Source organism: Chiroxiphia lanceolata, chromosome 22, assembly GCF_009829145.1.
Source record: "Chiroxiphia lanceolata isolate bChiLan1 chromosome 22, bChiLan1.pri, whole genome shotgun sequence".
Lineage (NCBI taxonomy): Eukaryota > Metazoa > Chordata > Aves > Passeriformes > Pipridae > Chiroxiphia > Chiroxiphia lanceolata.
This window is the reverse complement of record NC_045658.1, coordinates 5,845,058-5,867,933: the sequence shown is the minus strand read 5'-3', so window position 1 is coordinate 5,867,933 and position 22,876 is coordinate 5,845,058. Positions and strand designations below refer to the sequence as shown.

Genomic DNA, 22,876 nt, shown 5'->3' with positions numbered 1-22,876 from the left:
CTGCTGTGACACCTGAGAACCTGGCAGCAGGTTTGCCCCTCAGGGACACGGGGGATCAGGAGCCTTTGCTGCACGTGGGTGGTTATGGAATTGGACTCATGGGAATTCCTGAGGCTTGCAAAGATGAGCTGATGGGTTTGGAAAGGGTCATAATTAGGCTGGACCTGTGGCCACAGAGGTGGTGACACAGCTCAGGTGATGAGTGTGGGAATGTGGAGTGAGGGACTGTTTGTGCCTCGTTCCCCCCAAACCTCCCCACTTCCCAGAAGTGCCAGAGTTGGAGTTTGCAGGGAAATTTTGTGGGGTTTTTAGCTGAAGGTTATTTTAGAATTTTTCCCTAGAACCAAACCAGCAGTTTTCTGGGTCTGTTTTGGACAGTGGGGAGAACTTGCTGGAGTTAACAGCAGGCTCTTTTCATGGTCATATTATATAATAATAATAATAATATTAATAGCTCCAGTTTCTTGGAATTTCTTTGGGAGTATCTGGTTCTGTCTGCTGCTGCAGACAGGATCCTGGACTAGGTGAAGTTCTGATTTAGGCTGGATGCTTCCCGAGTTCCATGGTTGCAGTACATAATTATATAGATGTTTATTTAGGGTTTTGCTGTAATTATAATGCCCTCCACTTTCCTGAAACACTTTCCCCTTGGGATAGAGGAAATCTATTTTCTGGTGTAGTAGAGAGACAGAAAAATGTCAGAAGGAAAAATTCAAGTGGGGTAATTAAGTTTATCCCCATGGATGCCATGGGAAGGCTTGTTTTTAAACTCTGCTATAGAGTCCCACATATATTTAGCTTTGATCTACAGACAGGCATTTAAAACCAATAAGTTTTAATTCCCTTTCCCCAACGTTTTCCACTTGATGACTAATTTGATTTTGTTGTTAAATTCACTAAATGGTGTTCACAACAAACAACAACAATCTAACAACAGAATGCAGGAAAACAGAAAAATTCACCATATTTTGCTTTTTTAACATATACTAGCAGCAGCTACACTATTTCCTGACTTAATACTCATTGTAATTTTCTTGCAAGCCTTGCATTAAAAGACTCCTGGCTAATTCAGTCACCTGCATGGATTAGGTTGTTAGGCCTTATTATCCTTTTGCTGCTCTCCAGCCCTCGCTTACAAATTACAGGACAGAGTAAATGTTGTTTTCTAGATTGTCTTTGGAGACTTGAGCTTGAAGTAAAACCATATGAGGAGACAAAGATCAAAAAACCACAGCAGGCAGCAGAATAAATCCAGTCTCAAGCAGACAGCTGGATGAGTGTCAAACAAAGGCAGGAACAGCTGGATCAAGTAAAGCCCGAGGAAAATTAGTTCCATCCCAAGGGGGAGGGAGGAAGATTGTTCTGTGAGCCCAGAGCTGTGTGGGACCAACTTCACCCGATAAAACTTTCACATCAAAGTCAGGGGCAGATCAGAAAGACCCAGAGGGAGGGGAAAGGGAAGAGAGGGAGTTCAGAGGGATCTGCAGAAAGCGCGAGGGAAGGGAAGGAGGTGGAGTGAGAGGGGAGGTGGGGAGCTGGAAGTTGGGAGGTGGAGTAATTCTGCAGAATATGAGCTGCTGTCCACAGCTTTCTGGATGTAAATTGATGAGGTCATAGTGTTTTCCAGTTACAGAAAAAAAGAAAAAAGTTAAGGAAAAAAAGAAAGTCTTCAACTTGTTTTTCAAGAGAGACGAAAACACGGAGGAGCCGAAGAAGAAATGGAGCAACTTGTAAAACTCCTCCTGTGGCACATTTTGCTTCAGCAAAGTGAGTTCTGAGCTGTTACTTGGTCGTGCTTCAGCTGCAGAGGACGGGGCTGGAGGTTTGCTGGGAGGTTTGGAACTGTTATCTTTGTAAGATTGTGTTCAGATTCCTGAGTTAGCTGTGTTTTTGTCCGTGGAGGGGAGGGAATCATGGATTTCTCCTGCTTTTTTGGGGGGAGAGTGGAGAAATGTTTGAGGCTGTTGAAGCAGTGCTCTGTTCAGCATGTTTGTGCAATCTGCTTTTTCCTATCAGTTACCCTGATCAGCAAATTCAAAAACAATAAGCTTCAGTGTGAGTACAGTAAATCTCACACAGTCAAACTTACAGGATGCAAAGTTATTTTCTACTTTTGAAGAAGCAAAAACAGCTGCTGTGTTGTGTTTGAGTGTTCAGATGGAGCTAAAAAATGATGTTTGGTGTTTGGTTTTTTTTTGTTTTGGTTTGTTTTTCTCCTGTCAGCAAAAAGACAGACACAGGAATTCACTTTTGGGTAAGGTGCAAGAAAGGGATGGGGACAAACCTGATGAGCTTAAAATAACAGAATGGCTCGTACCTTTTCCTTAGTCACAGTTTTCTGTAGGAGCTGAAAGCAGATTCATTGTCCCCAGGACAACAGAGACACCCCAGTAAGGCTTGGGTGGCAGGAGGGGATTTGAGGATTAATTGCAAAGCCCCAGCACATCCACACCTGCAACACTTTGGGCTCTGAGGAAGGTACCTGTGAGCAAAGGACCAAACACAGCTCCAAGAACAGTGTGGAGAGATTTCTTTCGGGGTGCTGGGAGTAGGAAGTGAGGAGCACAAGCTTTGTGGGGACTGGTGACCCCCTGCTCCTCCCAGCCCTGTTGGTGAAAGGCAGTGGCTGAACACCTGAGCCCCTCAAAACTCCTCAGCTCTGAGTGGGGGGAAGGTGAGGAGTTCTCAGTTTGGCCCCTGATTAATCCAGTTTCCATGTCATCCCCACACCTCCAATGCCTCAGGGCAATAAATTGGCAATTTATGGGATCGGTTGTAGGGACAGAAAGGGTAAAGTGGCTCAGCAAAGGAGTGTGTGGGGTGGGTTAAGGGGAAGGAGGAGAGGCCACATCTTGTATTCCAGAAGCACCAGCCAGTCCAGGGACTCCCCAGCGAGGTTCAGCATGTTGGCAGAGCTCGGGGAGCACCCAGGGCAGGAATAGCAGGTTGGGCTGCTGCAAAGCTGTGAGGAGGCAAAGGTGTCCCACCTGAGGAGGGATGATCCCTAACAGACTCCTCAGGTGTGTTTTTTGGAGATGAGCCATCCCCGTGCCAGGCTGCCCTGACATTTGAGTCCTGCTGTCCCCAAACCAACCAGGCTGTGACACAACGAGTGAAGATGGGCAGGGAGGGAATCTGAGATGGTCCCTCCTGGAGAGGCACCACACCCTCAAGTGTTAATGTCTGGCAGGGAGGAGGAGCAGCTCGTGTTTGGAATGGTTCCACGAGCCCTTCCGTGGGCCTGGAGCCAAGGTGAAGCACACAGAGCAGGGAAGGGTTTCTGAAGCTGAGCTCACATCTGAGCTGCCTGTCAGAAAGTTTGGGCAGATCTCTGAGGGATCCTGTCCGTGGGCTTAGAGGGGGATTGGCTTCTTGTCCAGACACAAGGCTTTTCCCTTTCTGCAGAGGCAGCACATTCCTGCTCTGTGCCGACTCAGGGGCATGTTCCTACCTGCAGGGAGGTGCTGGAATTGTTGGGGCTGGCTGGGTGGTTGAGGGCTCTGCAGCCCTGACATCCTCTTTGAAAGCAGAAGACTCTGCTCTTGGGAAAGTTGTCCCAGGAAGCCTTTAAAAATAAACAGACACAGAGACTTTGATAAAAGCCCAGTTCAAAGCCTGGCTTGGCCATCTGTGGGCTTTGAAAGGGAAATCTTGTTTTACTGAAAAGCTTAGCCTTGCAGTCCCAGGCCAGTTTGGGGGCAGGTGGTAAACAGGAGCCTTGGTGGGACTGCATTGCTCACCATCTCCCTCCTTTGCCTCTTTGAGATGTTTTTCTCTGTTGGTGGCCAGCGGGTTTTAGAAAAACTGGCTCCCAGAAGAGAACAGAACTCATTTGTTTGGCTGCCACCTTGGTGCTGCTGCATCATAAGCCATGATGGCCTCTGAGACACCGGGTCAGCCCCCCAGGGAGTCAGGATGGAGCCACTGCCACTCCCCACAGGGTTTGGAAACAACTTGGTGGCTCAGGCTGCTGTTTCTGCAATAATTGTGGGATGGCTCTCCAGAGACCATTAAACCCCCTCTCTAGACAATGGGATTTATGGGAGAAAGGAGGAGTCTGGCACATACAGATTTTGTGAAGAACGTGTCCTTTCTGCAGGGCTGGAGCAGCCCTCTGTGCTCCTAAAGAGAGGAGATGTCACCTCCTTTTTGAAAGGGGAAAAAGAAGCTGAGACAGAGCAGGAGATGCTGGAGGTGTGGAAAGGAATAATGAACTGAGCTTACTGAGGCCAGTGGAGTGTGAACCTCGCAGGCTGTTGTTTGCCCACACTCCTGGTGGGTTCTGACACATTTCTCCAGTGAGCTCTTTGTTTATCCTCACTCTGCTGGATCAGTGTCCAGGCTCTCCCTGAGCTCAGCAGAGCCCCAGCAGGTAGAGCTGCTGCTGTCACGTCCCGTGGAGTGTCTGAGCCACCTGGCACTCGTGGTGTTTGCAGTTCCCTTTTCTGCTCTGGGAGTTTTTCACCTTCCAGCGTGAGGCAGGAACTCGGTGGTTTCAGCAGCAGCTGCCCTGGGAGGAGAGAAGTGGTGGGATGGTTCAGGCAGGACTCAAGGGACAGTTTTCTGCTTGACCTGCTCCAAGGACACTGCCCAGAGAGCTCTGAGCTTGTAACTCTTTTTTTTCACAGCCTGAGGGCTTCTGGTTTGCCCACAGTTTCTGTGGCTTAATTCTTTGCTTGAAAAGTGGATGGGATTCAAGAAGTAAGAGCTGGCTCTGCTTTTTACAAGGGATTAAGAAATACTTTTGCAGGCTGCTTTCCTCTTCCTATATTGTGGGACCACAGAGTACCTCTGGAATCCTGCTGAGTCAGCACAGAATGTGTCAAGGGGCAGCACATAAATGTCTTTTGGGGTTTTTTTTTCTTTCTTTCTTCCCCCCCCCCCCACCGTGGTTACATCTCACAGAGAAGACAAAGTGATTACCCATCACATGGAACCTGGAATTTTAAAATGAAAGCTACAGTGGGTTCTGTGTTGAAAACTCTGAAGGTGTTTGGGTGTTTTGAAGCTCCAGGTCCTGGAGTCCTGACATTACAGAAATCAGAACTTTCACTGAGTGCACAAATACTCTTTGGTTTTACAGCTGCAGGTTGGGAAGTGTGACTCACCAAAACAACTGCTTCCAGCTGACCCCAGTCCTGTAGTTCATGAGCTGTCACCTTTGCTGGGCTGTGGGTCTGTCCCTGTTCAGCAGCTCCTGTGTTACACAAAAAATCACTTTGAAAAGCAGGGCTGGGGAACTTGGCTTGTCTCACATGGCACACCAAGGTCCCACAGCAGAGGGAGGAGACTGAAAAGAGAAAAAGGCTTATCCCTTCTTTCACTGCTGCTCCGTGTTCGGGTTATTGAAGGTCAGTTGTTTTAAATTCCATATTCTCCAGGGGAGAAGGGATCAGAGACATTCCAGATTCCTTAGATTTCTAAGTGATCTCATTTACAGTTCTGTCAAATAATTTTGGGTCTTATCCATGACCTGATGTATGGGTGCAGATTTCCAGCATTTCTGGGGGATCAGAACAATCAGTTCTTCCTCTTTTGTCTGGTGCCTCTCGTCCTTTCTTTCCCTTCTAGAATTTTGCTTCTTGGCTGCAATGCCACTGGTTTTTTTGGTATTTGCACCTGCCACGTTGTCTGAGTGTATGGGCTATAACCTAGGGCAGGCTTCAAACCTAAAGCTTCTCTCCAGGCTCTGTGTGCACAGACATGCAGTGAGAAACCCTTTTTCTTCCACACCTCTGTGCTGAGCTCCCACACAATATTTAACTGTGCCTTTATCTTGGATGGGCTCATTGTGGTGCAACCCGGGGCTGTCCAGCTTTGTGTGGCAACACTCAGCAAGGGAAAATGCAAGCAGGGCATCCACAGGCTCTTCCCTTTTCCCAACAGGAAGCAGCATCTCCTGGTCACTGAGGGGCAGACCTAGAAAGACCTCAGAAAGACTCGTCAAGTAAGCGAGCGCGTTCCCGCCCTGCTCCTTGGGGAGCTGCTGGCTGAGGCTTGGAGTGGAGGGAAAAAGAAGCTGTCCAAACCCACAAGACACAAGCTTTTCTTATCTAAACACTGTCACATCGCAAGCAAACTCCCAGCCCCTTGTTTTACAGGGAGCTGTGTTTGGGAGTGCTGGAGAAGTGGCTGACCAGGCTCCAGCAGCCTCACCTGGCCACGGGCCCGGGTGGGTGGGATGGAGGGCGAGGGCCTGGGTGGTCCTTCCCTTGGCAGCAGGGCCAGCTAGGAGGTACAGAACCAGGGGCTGGTGCTGGTGTGAGCTCAGGGCCGTGAGAGGCTGCTGAGCAGAGCTGTTTGGACAGCTGAGGTGGATGCTTTCTGTCAGTCCACGGATTTACGCCGCGGAATTCGGGCTCAGTGTTTTTCGCATCAACTCGCAGGAGGAAAGGGGAGCAGTAAATGCCTTCATTCCTCTGGCTGAGCCAGGACAGGATGTTTCTGCAGCACCAAATCAATTGGCTGTTAATGCAGGGCTGTGGGAGCAGTGGCTGTGCTGCCAGCCCAGCTCTGACACCCCTCCTGAGCACACAAGTCCTCTCCATGTCCTGACACCCCATTATTTCCTTGGGGCAAACAACACCCATCCAGACATGTGGGCATTGCCTTGTCACACTAATAAAGTGGATGCTGGTTGTCCTGTCACAGCTGAGACTGATTTTTCCTGCCTGATTTGCTGCTGGAAAAAGCTTTGAATCATTCCTTTGTTTTTCTAAGCTAAATCTAAGCCCTGACTTCCAGAGACAGGTTATATCTTCATCAGGCATTTTCCAGGCTATTAGGAGAGACAATCAGATGGTGGAGTTATGGTGTATATCTCTGTCTGATATACAGACTACAGACTTTGTCCAAGAATTTATTTTTCTCTTTGTGAGGCCGAGATGATAAATGTAGAAAAAATAGCTCACATTTGGAGTGGTTTTGAGCTGGCAGTTCAGCTGAGAGTGCTGCCCAGTTTTGTTCTCTGCTGTCCCTGCCTGGTCTTTTGTGATAGGAGAAGGGAAGGAAACAGAGTTTGTCCTCAGCCCATGCATTAGTGCTAAAATAGCCCCAGTCTGGAGTTAATTTTCTCTTTTGAAATTCATAAATTCCAGGACTAAAAAAAAAAAAAGCCCAGCTTTTGTCAGGAGGACATTGTGCCTCTGACATTAGCAGGACAAAACATCTAATGATCTTGATGGAGCCCACTTGGGCTTGACTGGTTAGAGAGATGAATGATGCTCTTGTGCTGGGAATCTGAATCCTGCTCTCAAATCATGATGCCAGGAGACCTTCTAGACCCCTCCTACACAAAGAGCAGGAGGGACTGGACCGGAGAAATGCGGAAACAAAGGCACTGATTGACTCCTTGCAAAGTTCTTCCTGTGTAGACCTGAGTCACTTGAGTTGGGGAGAGTTGCAGTGTCACCCAGAGCATTGCAGCATTAACTGGGCAGACAATGTGTGTGCCAGGAGGGTGAGGAGAAACAGCCAAGGTAATACATAAATATTAACAGAGAAGGGAGGAATAGATGGAACAATAACAGAGGAGGTGGCTGATTTTGAGTGTATTTGTCGTTCTCTCTTCCTTTTGTTGCCAGTAACATTCTTTATTTTCTGCTTTGACAGGTTCTGTGTGTTCATATTCAGGTGAGTGACATCTTTGTCATCTGCCTGGTTTTGTGATCATGAGAAGAAATGAGAGACCCTGAATCCATGGCATGCACTGGGGTTTTCACTGCTAACTCCCATGGATGGGAGCCATGCATCCCATGCACTGGTGTCTCTAAACTTTGATTAAACTGGGGGCTAAGATTAGGAAGGGTAGGTAGGGCAGGTCAGGTGTACAATCCTGATAACAGACATCACACAGACATTGCTTTCACTGACTGAAATCAGCGTGTTAAATTTTTGTATTACATTTCTTTATTAGGCAAAGGTTCTTCCCCCAGAGGGTGGTTGGGCACCAAACAGGCTCCCCAGGGTTTGGTCACGGCCCCAAAGCTGCCAGAGCTCCAGGAGTGTTTGGAGGGACAGGGTGGGATTGTTGAGGTGCCTGTGCAGGGCCAGGAGTTGGACTTGATGATCCTTGTGGGTCTCTTTCAACTGGAGATATTTCATAATTGCCCATGAGAGTGCCCTGTGCTGGTCTTGAAGGTCACTTTTGGGTGGAAAACGCGCAGAGAGATTCCGGGGCGGGTCCGGGTCCTACTCTACTGTCCTCACACCTTTAACTCCAATTCCTGCTCTCTGCTCCTTGGCTCTCAGTGCCAGCTGATGCCTCCAACCCAGAGAGCGTGGTGGTGTCCGTGCTGAACATCAGTGCTGTGCTGGGCTCTCAGGCCGTGCTGCCCTGCAAGAGCCACCGCATGGTGTGGACCCAGGACCGGCTCAACGACCGGCAGCGCGTCGTGCACTGGGACGTGCACAGCACCTACTACGGGGACAACAAGATGGAGAGGCTCTGTGACATGTACTCTGCTGGGGACCAGCGTGTCTACAGCTCCTACAACAGGGGCAGGATCTTCATGCCCGAGAACGCCTTTGTAGAGGGCAACTTCTCCCTGGTGATCAAAGGTATGAGGCGGGAGCTCTTCGCTCCGCGCTGTCTTGAGGGGTGGAGGGTTCGTGACTGACTTAACTTGGTGGTTTGTGGTGAAAGTGGGTGTTTCACGGTGCTTTTTCTATAGAAAAAATAAATATCGGTCCAGTGAGTCTAATTCTCAGGAGGAATTTCTCCACTGAAAGGGTGGTCAGGCATTGGAAGGGGCTGCCCAGGGAGGTGGTGACCCCTCGTCCCTGGAGGTGTCCAAGAAGCAACTGGACGTGGCACTGAGTGCTCTGGGCTGGTTGTCAAGGGGGTGATTGCTCTCAGGTTGGACTCAATGATCTCAGAGGTCTTTTCCAACCTAAGTTATTCTGTGAGGTTCTCTGAAGCACTGGCAATAGTGTTTTAATTGCCTTTGAAACAGCCACATTTTGAAAGAGAATTTGTAACAGCCTGAAAACCACTTGGGCTTTTTGTGGGCCTTTGATTGTATTTAATTTCCTGAGCTATAAACACTCGATGGTCGTTCTTCCTCTGCCTGCTTTAGCTAAACTTAAATCAGCTTTCTCTTTCCATCTGTTAATACAAATACCTGCCTTCCAAGGGCAAACAAACTGAGCAAATTATTAGATTAAGTGAGATGATTTGTCTCTGTTTAACCCACCCTAGAACTAAGTTGTATAAAGGCCCTTTTCATCCATACAAGGATTTGGGAAACAGTGTAAATGACAGAGAATAAAACATTCAGCTTCCCCTCTCTTCCCTGCTGTACCAGGTGTTGCAGAGAGTGATGAAGGCATATACTCCTGTAATCTTCACCATCACTACTGCCACTTGTATGAAACTGAGAAAATCCAGCTCACCATCACCAAGAAAGGTAGGTGTGGCTGAGAGCTCTGTGTCCCTTCTGGGAGGGACCTGGTCTGGCAGCTGGAGTCCAGTGGCCAGCAGGGCTCTTGGATTCACAGTGGGCTGTGTGTGCTGGTTCTCTGCAGGCCTTGCACACTGTTCTGCTCGAGAAGAACCTGCAGGGTTCTTCCCATGTCACCTCAGTTGCAAGGTCAGGGCACAGGTGCCACCAGAGGCCTGGGAAGCATCAGCAGAACGTGGTGCTCACTGTGCTGCTTTGCTGTCTGATTCCCTGAGTTTCAGAGATTTCATTCAGTCTGTGTGTTTATGAACCTCCCTCCTTCCTTGGCGTGTGCCAAACAGTGTGTGGAGCCTGTTTACTCTTGGCAGCCCAATTCCCAAACCGTCCTGTTGCTCCTGCAGCAGCAGCACATGCCTGGTGACAGTCCATCCCCACTCGGCTCAGCCACAAAGACCTGCCCTGTACATTGGCTTCTGAGCTTGTCCTGAGAAGTCTGTACTTAAAAACCCACCTCGAGTTACCACACCTTAAGCCCAGCTCTAAAAGCAAGCTGCTGGCAGCTGCAGTGTGTGCCACCCATGCCACACAGCCACCACTACCATGCCATTAAAATCGACCCCTGTGGAACAAGGGAAGCTGCTGGGGCTGGTGGTGCTGGGAAGCTGTTGGGAGGATTGATGGGAGAGGAGGGAAGTGCATCTCCTCTGCTGCTGCTCACACCCTGTGAGCCCCAGCCTGCTCAGCTGTGTTTTTGGTTCTCCTGTTGTTCCTTTTCAAGGGCAAAATACAGAGCAGAGCTGCTTCAACTCCTCCAGCAATTAGGGCGTTTGTGGGTAGCAAAGCATTTCCTGCTCAGAGGATTGGGATGCAGCACATCCAAGATCCTCGTTCCATTCTTAGTCTGGAGAGGGAATATGCTTCCTGCTTTCTGCAGCAAGAGATTAACTCTCAGTTATAAGGAAAAGAAAGTGGCCTTGCTTAAAGCACTGACCAAGGGTGTAGAAGATTCAGGTATACTGAGGGCACTTGGTATGTTCAGCTGGAGAAGAGGAGACTGAGGGGAGACCTCACTGCAGTTCCAGCTTCCTGGGAAGGGGCAGAGGAGGGGCAGGGACTGAGCTCTGCTCTGGGGGGACCAGGGACAGGACCCAGGAAATGGTCTGGAGTTGTCAGGGCAGGTTTAGGTTGGATATTAGGAAAAGGTGCTTCCCCCAGAGGCTGATTGGGCACTGACCAGGCTCCCCAGGGCAGTGGGCACAGCCCCAAGGCTGCCAGAGCTCCAGGAGGGTTTGGATGATCCTCTCAGGCACATGGTGTGACTCTTGGGAATGGGCCTGTGCAGGGCCAGGAGTTGGACTGATGATCCTTGTGGATCCCTCCCAGCTCAGCATATTCTGTGATTCTGAACAGCAGGAATTATATTTACAAGAACCCTCTCCTTCACTTGTCTGGCTACCCTGTCACCTGAATGTGAACCAGAGAAGCCATTTGTAGACTTGTGAGCTGTCTGCAGTTTTTCTAACATGATTTTTTAAGCCCTGTCCTCTAATGTTGAGACTCAGTTCCTCTGAAACCCCTCAGTACTTTTGCTTTCTGAGCATATGCCAGAAAGGTGCGAAGCCCAAGGAGCACTTTGGTGATCCTCTGGGGCAGGGGGTGTGACTCTTGGGGATGTTCCTGTGCAGGGCTGAGGGCTGGACTCGATGACCCTTGTGGGTCTGATGCCTAAAAGAAAACTCAGGGAGAAAAAAACTCCGAGGCAACTTAATTTTTGGAGGTAAGGTGAGGGAAGGTTTAATGATGCAACAACTTATGGGGGCTGCTGCTTGATCCAGTGTCACAATTTTTATAGGATTGTCTGTCCAATCCCTGATTTTATCCACCCCCTGGCCTTTACTCTGGTCCACCCCTGACCCACCCCTTGGGAATTGGGTCTGGTATCGTATTGAGACCCTTTTTTTCCTCATTTTGGTCTTCTTCAGGGTACAAAGTCCACACAGTCACCCAGTTCTTGGTCGTGTCTTCTGGTTCAGGCCAGGGAGCAAATGTTCTTAAACAGCAGAAGGTCTACCCAGGAGAGAGACTAAACATGCCAAATGGAATTTAAGGGGAATTGGTATGGGGAACATGGAATGGGGGTAAGAGGGTTGGGGAATATGTGCAGCTAAAGGGTGAGGGAATGAATGCAGCTGCTTTTAAAATCTACTTCTGCTATCATCATCATCATCATCATCATCATGGCCGGGCTTCGCGAACGATGATTTGGGAAGGGCTCTGCCCACGTTTGTTACAAACACGCTGGTGGCTAAAAAGGCCAATATGAGACTGGTATGTCTGATTGCAAAAGGCACAGCAGAAAGACTCCTTAGGTGGTAAATTCTGCAAGACACGATTCTTTCTGTGTTGTCTTTTCTCCCCAAGGGTGATCCTGCTGTGTTCTCAAAAGAAGCAGCAGTGTTACAGATGGTGTGTCTCCAGGCCACCTGATTGGAGGCCAGAGTAGACCAGTTATGGTGATCAATATGGCCAAGGCTGAGATGTTGTTTCAGGGAGTCCTTGTATCTTCTCTTTGGGGCTCCTCTCATGCGGCAGCCGGTGGCAAGTTCACCGTAAAGCAGGATCTTAGGGAGGCGGTGGTCCTTCATCCTTGAGACGTGCCCTGCCCAGCGCAGCTGTGTTCTGCTATATAACTACTTCTAAAACTTCTAAAACTTATAAAAATCAAAAAAAATCAAAAAACCTTAAGGCAACAGTCCCTTCCAGCCGGGCAGATCCCGTAACTCCGTGTGTGTTGCCCCCGCAGCCGAGGACGCCGGCGAGTTCTGGGATGGGGAGAAGCCGGTGGTGGTGGCCCTGCAGGGCAGCACGGTGACGCTGCCCTGCGTCAACCGCAACCACATCTGGACGGAGCGGCACAGCGAGGAGGAGCAGCAGGTCGTGCACTGGGACCGGCAGCCCCCCGGGGTGCCCCACGACCGCGCCGACCGCCTCGTCGACCTGTACGCCTCCGGCGAGCGCCGCTCCTACGGGCCCCTCTTCGTGCGCCGCAAGATGAACGTCACCGACGCCGCCTTCGCCCTGGGCGACTTCTCCCTGCGGATCTCGGAGCTGGAGAGCGCCGATGAGGGCACCTACTCCTGCCACCTGCACCACCACTACTGCGGCCTGCACGAGCGCAGGATCTACCGCGTCTCTGTGACCGAGCCCGTGGCCAGGGAGAGGAAGGTGGTGAACCTCACCACCCACAACGTCGCCCCGGCCGTAGGTGAGTGGCCTCTGGAAGCCTCTGGAAGCGGCTCTCCCGGTTGAGGGTGGGTGGTCTCTACCAGTTGCACCTTTGGGGTTGTTCCCGAGCTGTTCCCGTTGTGTGCCCAGAGCTGGGTGCGTGGCCATTCTTGACTGTGTCTTGTCTGGTGTGCCAGTCTTCATAAAACCAAATTCTGGTTTTTTCCCTCAAGTGCTCTCTGCTTGTTTCCAAGGTGTAGAAAATTTCCAAATCATATCTGAAGTTACATTTGAGTGAAATCTGTTTTTTTTCCCTCAAGTGCTGTCTGCTTGTTTCCAAGGTGTAGAAAATTTCCAAATCATATCTGAAGTTACATTTGAGTGAAACCTTTTCAAGAATATTTTCTTGCTACTTGGTGCCTTAAAAATAAATAAGTGAACACACAAACAATTAGGTACACAACCAGCTGAAGCCCATTGTCACCACTTTGCCTCTGATTAATGTAGGTCACACTTTTCTTCCTTCCAGCTATTAAGTATTTAGATCCATTTATACTTTAATCCCGTGTCTTTCTTGTGGTCCTTTGTTGCTGTGTTACATCCTCACAGTCAGAGAGCATTGAGCTAAGTGGTAGAAAAATGGGAAGAGGGAGTTAAGGCAGCTTTGAAACAAACCACGCAGGAGCCACCAGGAGGGCAGTGTGGGCCATTCACTCAAGGGTTGGACTCGGTGGTCCTTGTGGGTCCCTTCCAACTCAGAACACTCTGGGAAATCTGGGAAATCCCTGAGTGTCCCACTCTGAGGGTCGCTCACCGTGCTTGGGGTGCTGTGGTGGCACCATGTCAGCTCCTGTTTCCTCTGCTCCAGGGCAGTCCTGAGCCTGCTCTGCTCTCACTGTTGACAGGCCCCGAGGCAAACAAGCTGGTTTTGGAACAGGCTCCCTTTCCTCCTTGCTTTTAGGATCAGGAGAAGGTGTGGGCAGGGGGTTGATGCTGCTTGTGCTGTTACAACATACCACCACTCTCACCAGTGTTTCTCTCCCCTTTGCACGGGTGTTTGGGCTGTGCGAGGTGCCAGACCATGCAGAATTAAGCCCCAGGAATTTTCCTCCACCCTTTGGCTTTTCTTTTTTTTTTTTTTTTTTTCATCTTAAACCAATTTTCATATTTTCCACTGCACTGAGCTATCATCTGACAGCCTGTCCAAACTCAAAACCATCACGCTTCATTCAGGCAGAAAAATAAAATAAAAAACCCCCAAGTTTAATATTTTTTTAAAGTCTTTTGGGCATACTTCTTTATTAACATTTTAAAATATTCATTGTGGTTTAATATTTATTGGCTGTTTAATACAGAATTTTGATACGCTTCATACATTTTTAAATAGGTTTATTCTTCTCTAGAAATTGGCTTTCTCAAGTCACAGAAACCTAAACCTCCCCCCTGGGATTGAGGTTGGTGTCCAGAAAACCCTGGCAGTGCTAAGGAGAGGTGGCTGTTGGGGCTGACATGGAGACCAGGACATCCAAATCTCAGCGTCCCTGCCTGCAGCCCTCTCCAGATCACGCTGTGCAGATGGAAACTTGATCTTGTTTTCGGAGTTGTCCACCCAGGAATTTATTCCTCTCTTTCCTGGATGTTGTCCTGGCTGTTGCTGAATAGTTCCCTACCTGCTCAGCACTTAGATGGAACCTCTAAAGTTGTTTAACCTGCCAGGGGCTGTCTCAGTTTGGCAGCGGTGCCCTCGGCGCTGGAGGAAATTTTCCTTCCTGGGAAAAGCCATTTCCACTGTCGGAAAGAGCAACCTTTGGAAGAGCTTTGCCCCTCCGGGCAGTGAACCCTCAGCTGTTCTGAGAGCACCACGCACTCAGGAATGTGCTGAGTGCATGGGAATGTGCAAGAAGTGGAGACATCCGGAGTGCCTGTCCCAACCCAGCGCTGCTGAGGAGCCTGCAGGGACATGCCCTGCTTGGGGTGCAGCACCACGGGCTGAGGTGCTGCCCCATCCCCTGGAAAACCATATGGAATCGTGGGGAATACAACATAAGTGAAACCTCGGGAGGTAACAAAAGCACAACAATGAGCTGCTCCAGCAAAGCAGCTACAGCTTCTGGCCTTGCTCCAAAAGGCCTGGAGCCATTTCCAGACAGGAAATTTCGTCCTGTTTGGAAGAGAGGCTGGAGCTCAGTTCTGCTCCCAGTCCCGGCAGTGTAACTGTGGTGTGTGTCTGCTAACCCAGAGCAGTTTTACTCGGTGTTTGCTTTGGAGCAAAGATGCTGGAGAATGGCATCTGCTGTATCTCCTGCTTGGTGCTGAACTATTCACAACCCTTTGCCAGAAAACAGGCCCCATGGCCAGGTTTGTGAGCTCTCTTGGTGGGGAGCTCTTCGTTTGCTCCAGCAGAAGAATCTGACCCTTGACACTTTGGGACAGCAGTGTAAGGAACCCCTGATCTAAGTTTTCTTTAGAACTTATTTTTCAGTAATTAAGCCAGATCCTGTGGGTGAACTGGAGACAGATGGCCATGAGATGTACTGAGAGATCAGACCTTGATTACAGAATAGACTTTCATCAGCTCAGCTTGAACTCTGATCTAGGACTAGGATGAGGAGGAGAGTCTGTATGACCTTGATGATCCTGTTTTGGGCACTGGAATTCACTAGTGTGACTGAATCAGCTGTCACTCTGTGCCTCAGTTTCCCCAGTTATAAAATGGGTTATATTCTATTGCCTTCCTGATGATGCACTTTGAGGCCCACCAGTGATGCTTTGCCTAAACACTGGTGTGATAAGTATTTTTAGTATTATTTGAGTAAGCCAAGGAGGCCCCAAGTTACTTAATCTCTGTTTCCACTGTTTGTTGTCACAGTGACCTCTCCAATGCTGCCTAAAGTTTAGCTCAGCTCTCAATCCTGCCTTGCAGGACTGTGGGAAAGCAAAAAGCCAGGAATAGGATGCCTTTGTTTGCTGACTCCTGGCTCAACAGCTGCTCCAGTGGCACCATCTCATCGTGGCAGCTGCTGGAGGAGCCTTTCAGGGTCCAGGGATGTGACAAAGCAGAACTGTCACAAGTACTGTTTGCAGCTTTGCAAGTGGGTTTTTTGGTCGGGTATTTTTGTAGCTTGGCAATGGTGAAAAAAACCCACATGGTAGTTTCCAGCAGTGCAGCCAAGGAGCACATGGCATGTGGCAGTGCCAGGATAAACTGGAAGCTGCTGGAGTGGAGCTCTGGGCTACCAGAACAGAGCCTATTGCTCAAACTTTTGCATTTTCTAGGACTGCTGCTGGCATTAGCAAACTGTCACCTCTGGTTTCAAAGTGTTTATTTCAATCCTCTCTTGTGTTATTTGATTTTTACTTTTGGTGGGTTGGGGTTTTTTTAAACGCTGGAAACAAACTCCCTGACAAACTGGAACCAGTCACTGTGCCAGCACTTCCAGAAATGTCAACATTCCTCATAGTAGAACACATCTGTTAAGTGGTGCTGTGGCTTTTGAGGTATTTCCCCCCATCTTTCCCCTTATTCCCTCTGACTGATTTGCAGGGGGAACTCCCAAGGGAATGGAAGGCCAGGACTCCATCCTGGTTCTTGCCTGTGAATGTTCCCTGTCAGGGGGTGAGAGTGTCATTTCAGCTGTTTTGAGGAGAAAAACCTCTCCCAGCACAGTCTTATGGGTTTCCAGTCTGTTCCAGGGCTGGATTTGTCCATTCCTCTGCCTATTGCAAGCAGAGAATTCACTTCCTCTTTATATGTGTAAAACATTGACCTATTTATTTGAGACCTACAAAAATGTTCCACGTAAAAGTTTTGAGCTTCCCTTCCCCAGTTCCAGTGCTGTGGAACTGAAATGCTGCTGCACCCACAAATGGAATGGAATCTTGGCTTTTCTTTGTGTGTGTGTGTTTTGGTTGGTTTTTTTTTTTTTTTTTGGTTTATTTATTTTATTGATTTTTATTTCATTTCAAAGGAAAACTTATTCTTTTGGCATTGAAAATTCCTCCCACTCCGTAAATTATAACCTCCCTTGGCAGGGAGGGGCTGCTTCATATTTTCTCTGTCTGGAGCCTGAGCAGAGTGGGGTGTGTGTTGTGAGGGACCCAGAGGAGGGTTGTGTTACCCTCAGGAAGGTTTGGGGCTGGGTTTGGGGGTGACTTTTCTCTGAACTTCCCCTCTGCAATAAGCACTGATGGCCAGGCAGTGGGAAGGGAATGTGCAACAGTCACTGTTAAAACCTTATCTTCCTGGGAATTGTGGTCTTGTGAAGAGCACAGGCGTCTCCCACCTGAGATAAATCAGAGGTTTTGTAAATCAGGCAGGGATTTGCTCCTTAATTCAAGCAGCTCAGAAGAGTTTCTCCCTGAATATCCTTCTTGTGCCCATGTGTGATCCTGCTTTGCTCCGGATGCCAATTACAATGATCAACCTCTTTGCCTTTCTCTCAGACCCAAACATTGTCAGGGGCCACAATGTGATAAATGTCATCATCCCTGAGAGCAGGATGCACTTCTTCCAGCAGCTGGGATACATCCTGGCAACCCTGCTGCTCTTCATCGTCCTCCTCATCATCGTGGTGCTCGTCACCCGCAAGCGCCGGCAGAGAGGTGAGTGCCAGAAAAATCACAGCCCTGTCCTGCTTGGGGGGGGTATCCTGGGATGATCCTGCAAGTAATTCCTGCAAAACACCCTGCTGAAGGCAGGGATCCCCTCCTGGCAAACCAGCAACCTGCACAGGGAGGGTTAATTAATCCAGGTGCTGGTGCCTGGATTAATTAGTGGGGTGTAAAAACTTCCAGGCCTCGATTTCACAGAGTCATTAAGGTTGGAAAAGACCTCCGAGGTCATCAAGAACCAGCCTTGGACCAAACACCACTCATGATTTGCTGAGCTGCACTGTTGGAAGGGAGAAGAAAGTTAGAAGTGCCAGACAGCTTCTCTTTACAAGTGGGATTTATTTGGAGCAGAAGGCTCATGTGCATCCCTTGGGAACTCAGATGTCCAAGTCCTTGCTGGACTCCCTGGGCTGGGTGACCCTGGAAGAATTAGATAAACAGACACTGAGATCTTCTGGCGACTTCCACACCACTAGTTTTGGGTGCCCCACAAAAAGCAAATCCCAGGAATGTCTGTCTGCTGGAGTGTTCTTTGCAGTGCCACGTTCACCCTTATTTGTGTGTCAGGGGATTAGCACCAACAAACTGGGGCTGTATCCAACGAGGGCCCCAACAGGGAGGGGGCAGAGCCCTGGATTTTCTGTGGAACAGGAGCCTGAAATCATCAGGGTGGGTGAAACAGGAGGGGTAGTTGGATCCCTGGGATGTGGGAGGCTGAGGAAAACCAGCACCTGCAGCATGTGATGGATACAGGGCTGAGGGATGAGCTGGGGATGGGCAAGTGCAGCAGAGATAACAGGTGGGGTTCCTATTTTTGTAATAAATGGGAGGTGGAAAGAAATGGAGTATGACAATGGCTGTGGCTTCCCATAGCTGGTCATCCATGGAGCTGGGGAGAGCACTGGGAAGCTGGTGAGTAAAGGAAAGGGAAGCTCTAATTCCTGGGTGATGGAGGGATTGTGAAAGGGACTCTGGTAAGCAGCACAAATAAGGGGCAGTGTGAAAAGATACCAGGGGTTATCATTGTCAGAGGAAGGGCTTGGCTGGACTGGCCCTGACTGCTCATTCTGTCTCTTCTCCCTTTTCAGGTTATGAATATAACGTGAAGAAATATGGAGAGTAAGTAGAATGACAGGGTCTGTTATTTAAGGAGTAAAAGGCATAAAAGTGAACTTGTGGCCCCTTTCCTCACTTGTCATTAAAAACCTAAGACAGCTGAGGATTTGGTTAGAAGGAGAAAGTGGTTTGTAGGGCTGGTTTGGCAATTACATTTCCTCTTGTTCTGCTTTGGGAACTGAATCCCAGATCCTGGTTCCGTGAGACATCATTAGGAATTAGTGGTATAGGAATAATGCACAGATCTGCTATGGGATGGGGCCAAGACCATGTATCTGGGTTCCTTTATGGTTTATTTTATATTATTAAAGTGGAAGAGATGGGAAGTTCCAGTACAGATTGGCTGTCTGTTGTTCTAAGCTCTGGACAAACACATGGGGGAAAAAAGAGATCCAGCTATACCAAATAAACGCCATAAATTTAATTCCCTAAAGTCCTCTTAGAAAAGCTATTGTGAAAAAGTGTGGAAGGAGACAGCTATTAGAGGATGTGACAATATTCCACTGTTATTCCCTTTACAGGAAGGATGTGAACCTTAAGGAATTTACAGTGGACACAACAGATCTGACCCCACACAAAAGCGAAGACATCAGGCTGGGTATGTGTCAGCTGGCAACCCTGTGCCAAACCAGGTCAAAACTCCTTGTAGCTCAGGAGCTTCTAATGGCATTTGGATGCCCATTTTCAGGTGACTTAACCTCCTCCTCTTTAACCTCTTGAAAGTGAGTGTGGAAATGGGGATGAAGGGAAATCCAGGGTTAGCTGAGTTCATTCTGTCCATCTCCTGTTGAAGCCACTTTGGTTTAACTGTCAAATTCCATCCTCCCTGGGTGTCAAAAATTTAGTGAACATTTGGGCCTTTTATCCAGATCTGTGAGAGCAATTAGGGCAAATAAACTTGGAGAAAATGGCAGAAATTTGCAACAAAGGTCATAAGACACAAAAGGGAAAATACAAACCCCACTGGAACTCGTGGGGACATGAAACACTGAAAAGAGGGGAAGGAAGCTCATCTTACAGGTGATCGTGTTGTAAACCAGGAAACAATTAAACAGTTGTCCCTTTTTTTTTGTCTCTTTGCACCCCCAGAAAAGGTACAACTTTTAAAAGAACAGGCTGACAAACTTTAGGGCCCAAGCTACAGAATTGCTGTAAAGGCTCCGTTAAACAAGAGGTAGATACAAAACTGGAAGGGAAGAACAGAGGAATTGCAGAGGGTGGGTTGCAAAAATTCTTCTTTGCGTGTCCCAGGAGAGAAAAATCCCCTGAATAACTGCATCAGTCACCTCAAAGTGAGCTTTGAGTGGATGATCCAGAGCTTTCTGTTACGTGCTGGGAGAATCTGTGGTACCTGTGAGGAGCAGGAACCTGAAATATCCATGACTGATCAGTGCCAGGGGCAAAAATGAGGTGGCAGCAGCTTTCCTTTTGCTGCTGAGTGGCTGAGTAACTCCACTCCTAGAAATCTGAAGGCCTGGAGTACATCAAGGAAGGACTGATCTGTCTTGCCTGTAAAACTCTTGTTTTAATATTCTAATGTCTGTCTGAACCACGCTCCTCCCTTGCACAGATTACAAAAACAACATCCTGAAGGAGAAGGCTGAGCAAGCCAGAAGCTTCCCAGCAAAGAACATTGATTTAGACAAAGGTAATAATGACTTGCTTTCCCCCTTAATTGGTGGCTGTAGGAACCTTCTGCTGGGCAGCAGGAGGGAGCAACTCAGTCCATCAGTGAGCTGACCAAGCCACAGCCCAGGCAGGAATGATAACCACCCTGGCAAATGGCAGCAGGAATGAGGAGCCAGTTCCCTGCCCATCCTTTCATCGTGGAGCCACAAGATGCAAGTGGTGATTAGGACTTTTGAAAGCTTTTGGCGTGGCCCAAACCGAATTTTTCTTTATTGGAAAAAGAATGCCTGGCAGGGCTGGAATAGGGCCTGCTCTACTGTAACCTCAGAGGGAGATGGATCCCAAAAATGTCCTGGCAGTGCTGTCTGGGGAGAAAACACTGTGCTGAAGATAGTGTTTTGAGCTGAATTAATTTATGGGCAGTCACTCACTTCATCCAACAAAAGCAAACAGCTCGCCCTCCCTGGGGGCTGAATCTCCTTTTGCTTACCCAGTATTAATCCTGAGAGTTGTGCCTTAGTTTGTAGAGCAGCACTTATGTCAAGCAGTGCTTGTAATAAGCTGTTAGATTCCATGACTCATTTAAGAGGAATTTAGAATATAACAAATGGGACTGAAATGATACCGAGCAGGGAATGGTCTGGAGAGCCCAGGAGTTGCCTCAGACCTGCTGTCCCTGTTGGAGTTCTCAGGATACTTTTTCCCTGCATTCTTCAGAGGTGATCTGTGCAATAATTTATACACTGGGGGCTTTGTGAGGGGGTATTTATATATATTTCTGAGGGGGGACTGGGGACAGGGCTGACTGCAAACGGTCACTTGTCACTGCATAGAGTAAGTCCATGTTTCTGTGCTCATTTGAAAGGTTTGAAATCCCTCTCCAGGTGCTGACCTCCATTTCCATCTGCTTTCAGATTTCAGGAAGGAATATTGTAAATGAAGACACTCCCAAGCTGCTGGCTGGACCAGAAGCTTCAACCAAAGATAGATAACATGGAAGAGAGATGACTTCTCTTAATACCATCTCCCTCCAGTTCCCATAGAGTTGTTTTTTTTTTTTCCACATAGACTTGAGGGTGTTTGCAAATGCTTCTTGAAAGAGTTAGACTGTCTTGTGTGCATTTATGGGTTTGGGTTGCCTTTCCTCCTCATCTCCCAATCCTCCATTCCTCTCTTCTTTTCTTGATATTATTGTTGGTTTTATGCATCAATGATTTTTATGAGCTGAATCAGCAGACCTTTTGCTTTGATGTTATTGCTTTAAATAAACCAACCTGCATCACTGCTCCAGAGCCATCATTATATATCAGGCATTTTTCCATGTAGTGTATTCATCAGAATAATAATAATAGCAGAGCCTGATCTCCCGTGGGCTGGCATAAATCAGTGTCACACAGCACTTTACATGTTCCAGGTGAAGCACAAAGAGCACAGCCCTCCCAAATGGCAATATAAATACCTCATTTTGTGAATGGGGAGATGTCAGGATCCCCATTTTGCAGGGGAAAGGGAGGCAGATAAATGACCACGAGTAGATTGGGTTCAGCTCCAAAGAGCTCTGGAAGCTGAACTCTGTATTTCTCACTCTGAGCTTGTTTGTTTTCATTTCAGTGCAGACCAAATCATATTTGGCAGGAGCAGATACTTGACTGATGGAGTTACAGTGCTGTAATACAGTTAGATCAGAACCAGGAATGCTTTGGAGGGGGCTGAACTCCTGTGTGGAACCTGGGATGTGATTTTCCTGCAGTCCTTGGGTGGACCCAGGCCACGCAGAGCTCGTGTGCACATCAACCCACAGGTATGGTTCCAGCACAAGCAGGTTGGAAATGGGAGCAGCTCCTCAGGAGCAGCCCCTGAGGAACAAGAGCAACAGCACTGAAGAGCCTGTCAGGAATTTTGGTGGGCCAGGGCCTCAGAAGGGCAGTCCAGGAGTGAGATTAATCCATTCTCACGGATTTTGGCGTTGTTTTGGTGAGTGGACACCTGAGGCAGTGGGGCTGTGGGCTGAAGGGGAGTTCTACATATGAACAGTGTGTCAGGTGGGGACGCCAAAAAATCAGGAGTAATTCGGTGGTGTGATCCAAGCAGGCTAAAGCACCGTGGAAGCTGGGGAATGTTAACAGTTCTATGCAGCTCCTCTGACCACCTGGGGTGTTCTGGGGCACCATTCCCAAACCAGGCACTCCCATGGTCCTTGGGGCACAGAAGAAAAGGTTGTGAGCACGATGACAGTGAGCTGTGCAAGGGTGAAGGTGGCTGAGGGTTGCCAAGGGTGAAGGTGGCTGAGGGTTGCCAAGGGTGAAAGTGGCTGAGGATTGCCAAGGGTGAAGGTGGCTGAGGGTTGCCAACCTACTCTGGAGAGAGTGGCAGAGGGAGGGGTTGTGTGTGGGCTTGGTGACTGGGTGGAACTGGGGGCAGAGTCTCCAGGACCCCTTTCTTTCCTCCCCTGCCAACTTGGGTGTCTCGTCTGACTGATGCCAATGTTCTTAGACATCTAAATCCCATTCCAGACCCCTCTCCCTCCTCCCACGAGCACCTGGTGTGTGCCAGGGCTGGGGAGGACTCCCAGCAGGTCACAGGGATGCTGCACTGGGTGGGATGGTCCTGAAAAGCTGAGCTCAGCTGCCCAGCTCTGCCAAAAACCTGGTGGGTGAAGCCTCCTGTGTGCTATCTGTTCAGAAGGCTGGACACCATGACTTCAATGCACACTTTTTTTAGGGGTAGAAAATGGTCCATGTGCATTTTTTTAGATATCAATACTTCTCTCTATTATTGGGGTCTATGTGAAAGAATAATTATAGTGAGGACCCTTATTTTTAATGCCTTCAAGTGGTAAATATTAATAATAGAATATAAGTGGAGGTGGAGTTCCTTATCTTTTAGTTTGCTTA

General features: G+C 48.6%; 1 protein-coding gene across 1 annotated transcript; it reads left to right on the top strand.

The window, feature by feature from the left end:
- Window positions 1-1,514: 1,514 nt before the first annotated feature.
- Window positions 1,515-21,266, top strand: MXRA8 (matrix remodeling associated 8). Its single transcript, XM_032709046.1, has 10 exons — window positions 1,515-1,767; window positions 7,612-7,632; window positions 8,251-8,559; window positions 9,306-9,407; window positions 12,205-12,666; window positions 17,070-17,228; window positions 18,326-18,356; window positions 18,875-18,951; window positions 19,924-20,001; window positions 20,897-21,266. Exons 1-10 carry the CDS (start codon window positions 1,719-1,721, stop codon window positions 20,920-20,922), a joined length of 1,314 nt encoding a protein of 437 aa, XP_032564937.1. The 5' UTR covers window positions 1,515-1,718; the 3' UTR covers window positions 20,923-21,266.
- The last annotated feature ends 1,610 nt before the right edge of the window (window positions 21,267-22,876 follow it).

Bases quoted from the DNA above. Each gene is read 5' to 3' on its own strand.
- MXRA8 (XM_032709046.1), top strand. From the start codon at position 1,719: ATGGAGCAACTTGTAAAACTCCTCCTGTGGCACATTTTGCTTCAGCAA. The intron at 1,768-7,611 runs GTGAGTTCTGAG...CTGCTTTGACAG, and splicing joins GCACATTTTGCTTCAGCAAA to GTTCTGTGTGTTCATATTCA. The intron at 7,633-8,250 runs GTGAGTGACATC...CTTGGCTCTCAG, and splicing joins TTCTGTGTGTTCATATTCAG to TGCCAGCTGATGCCTCCAAC.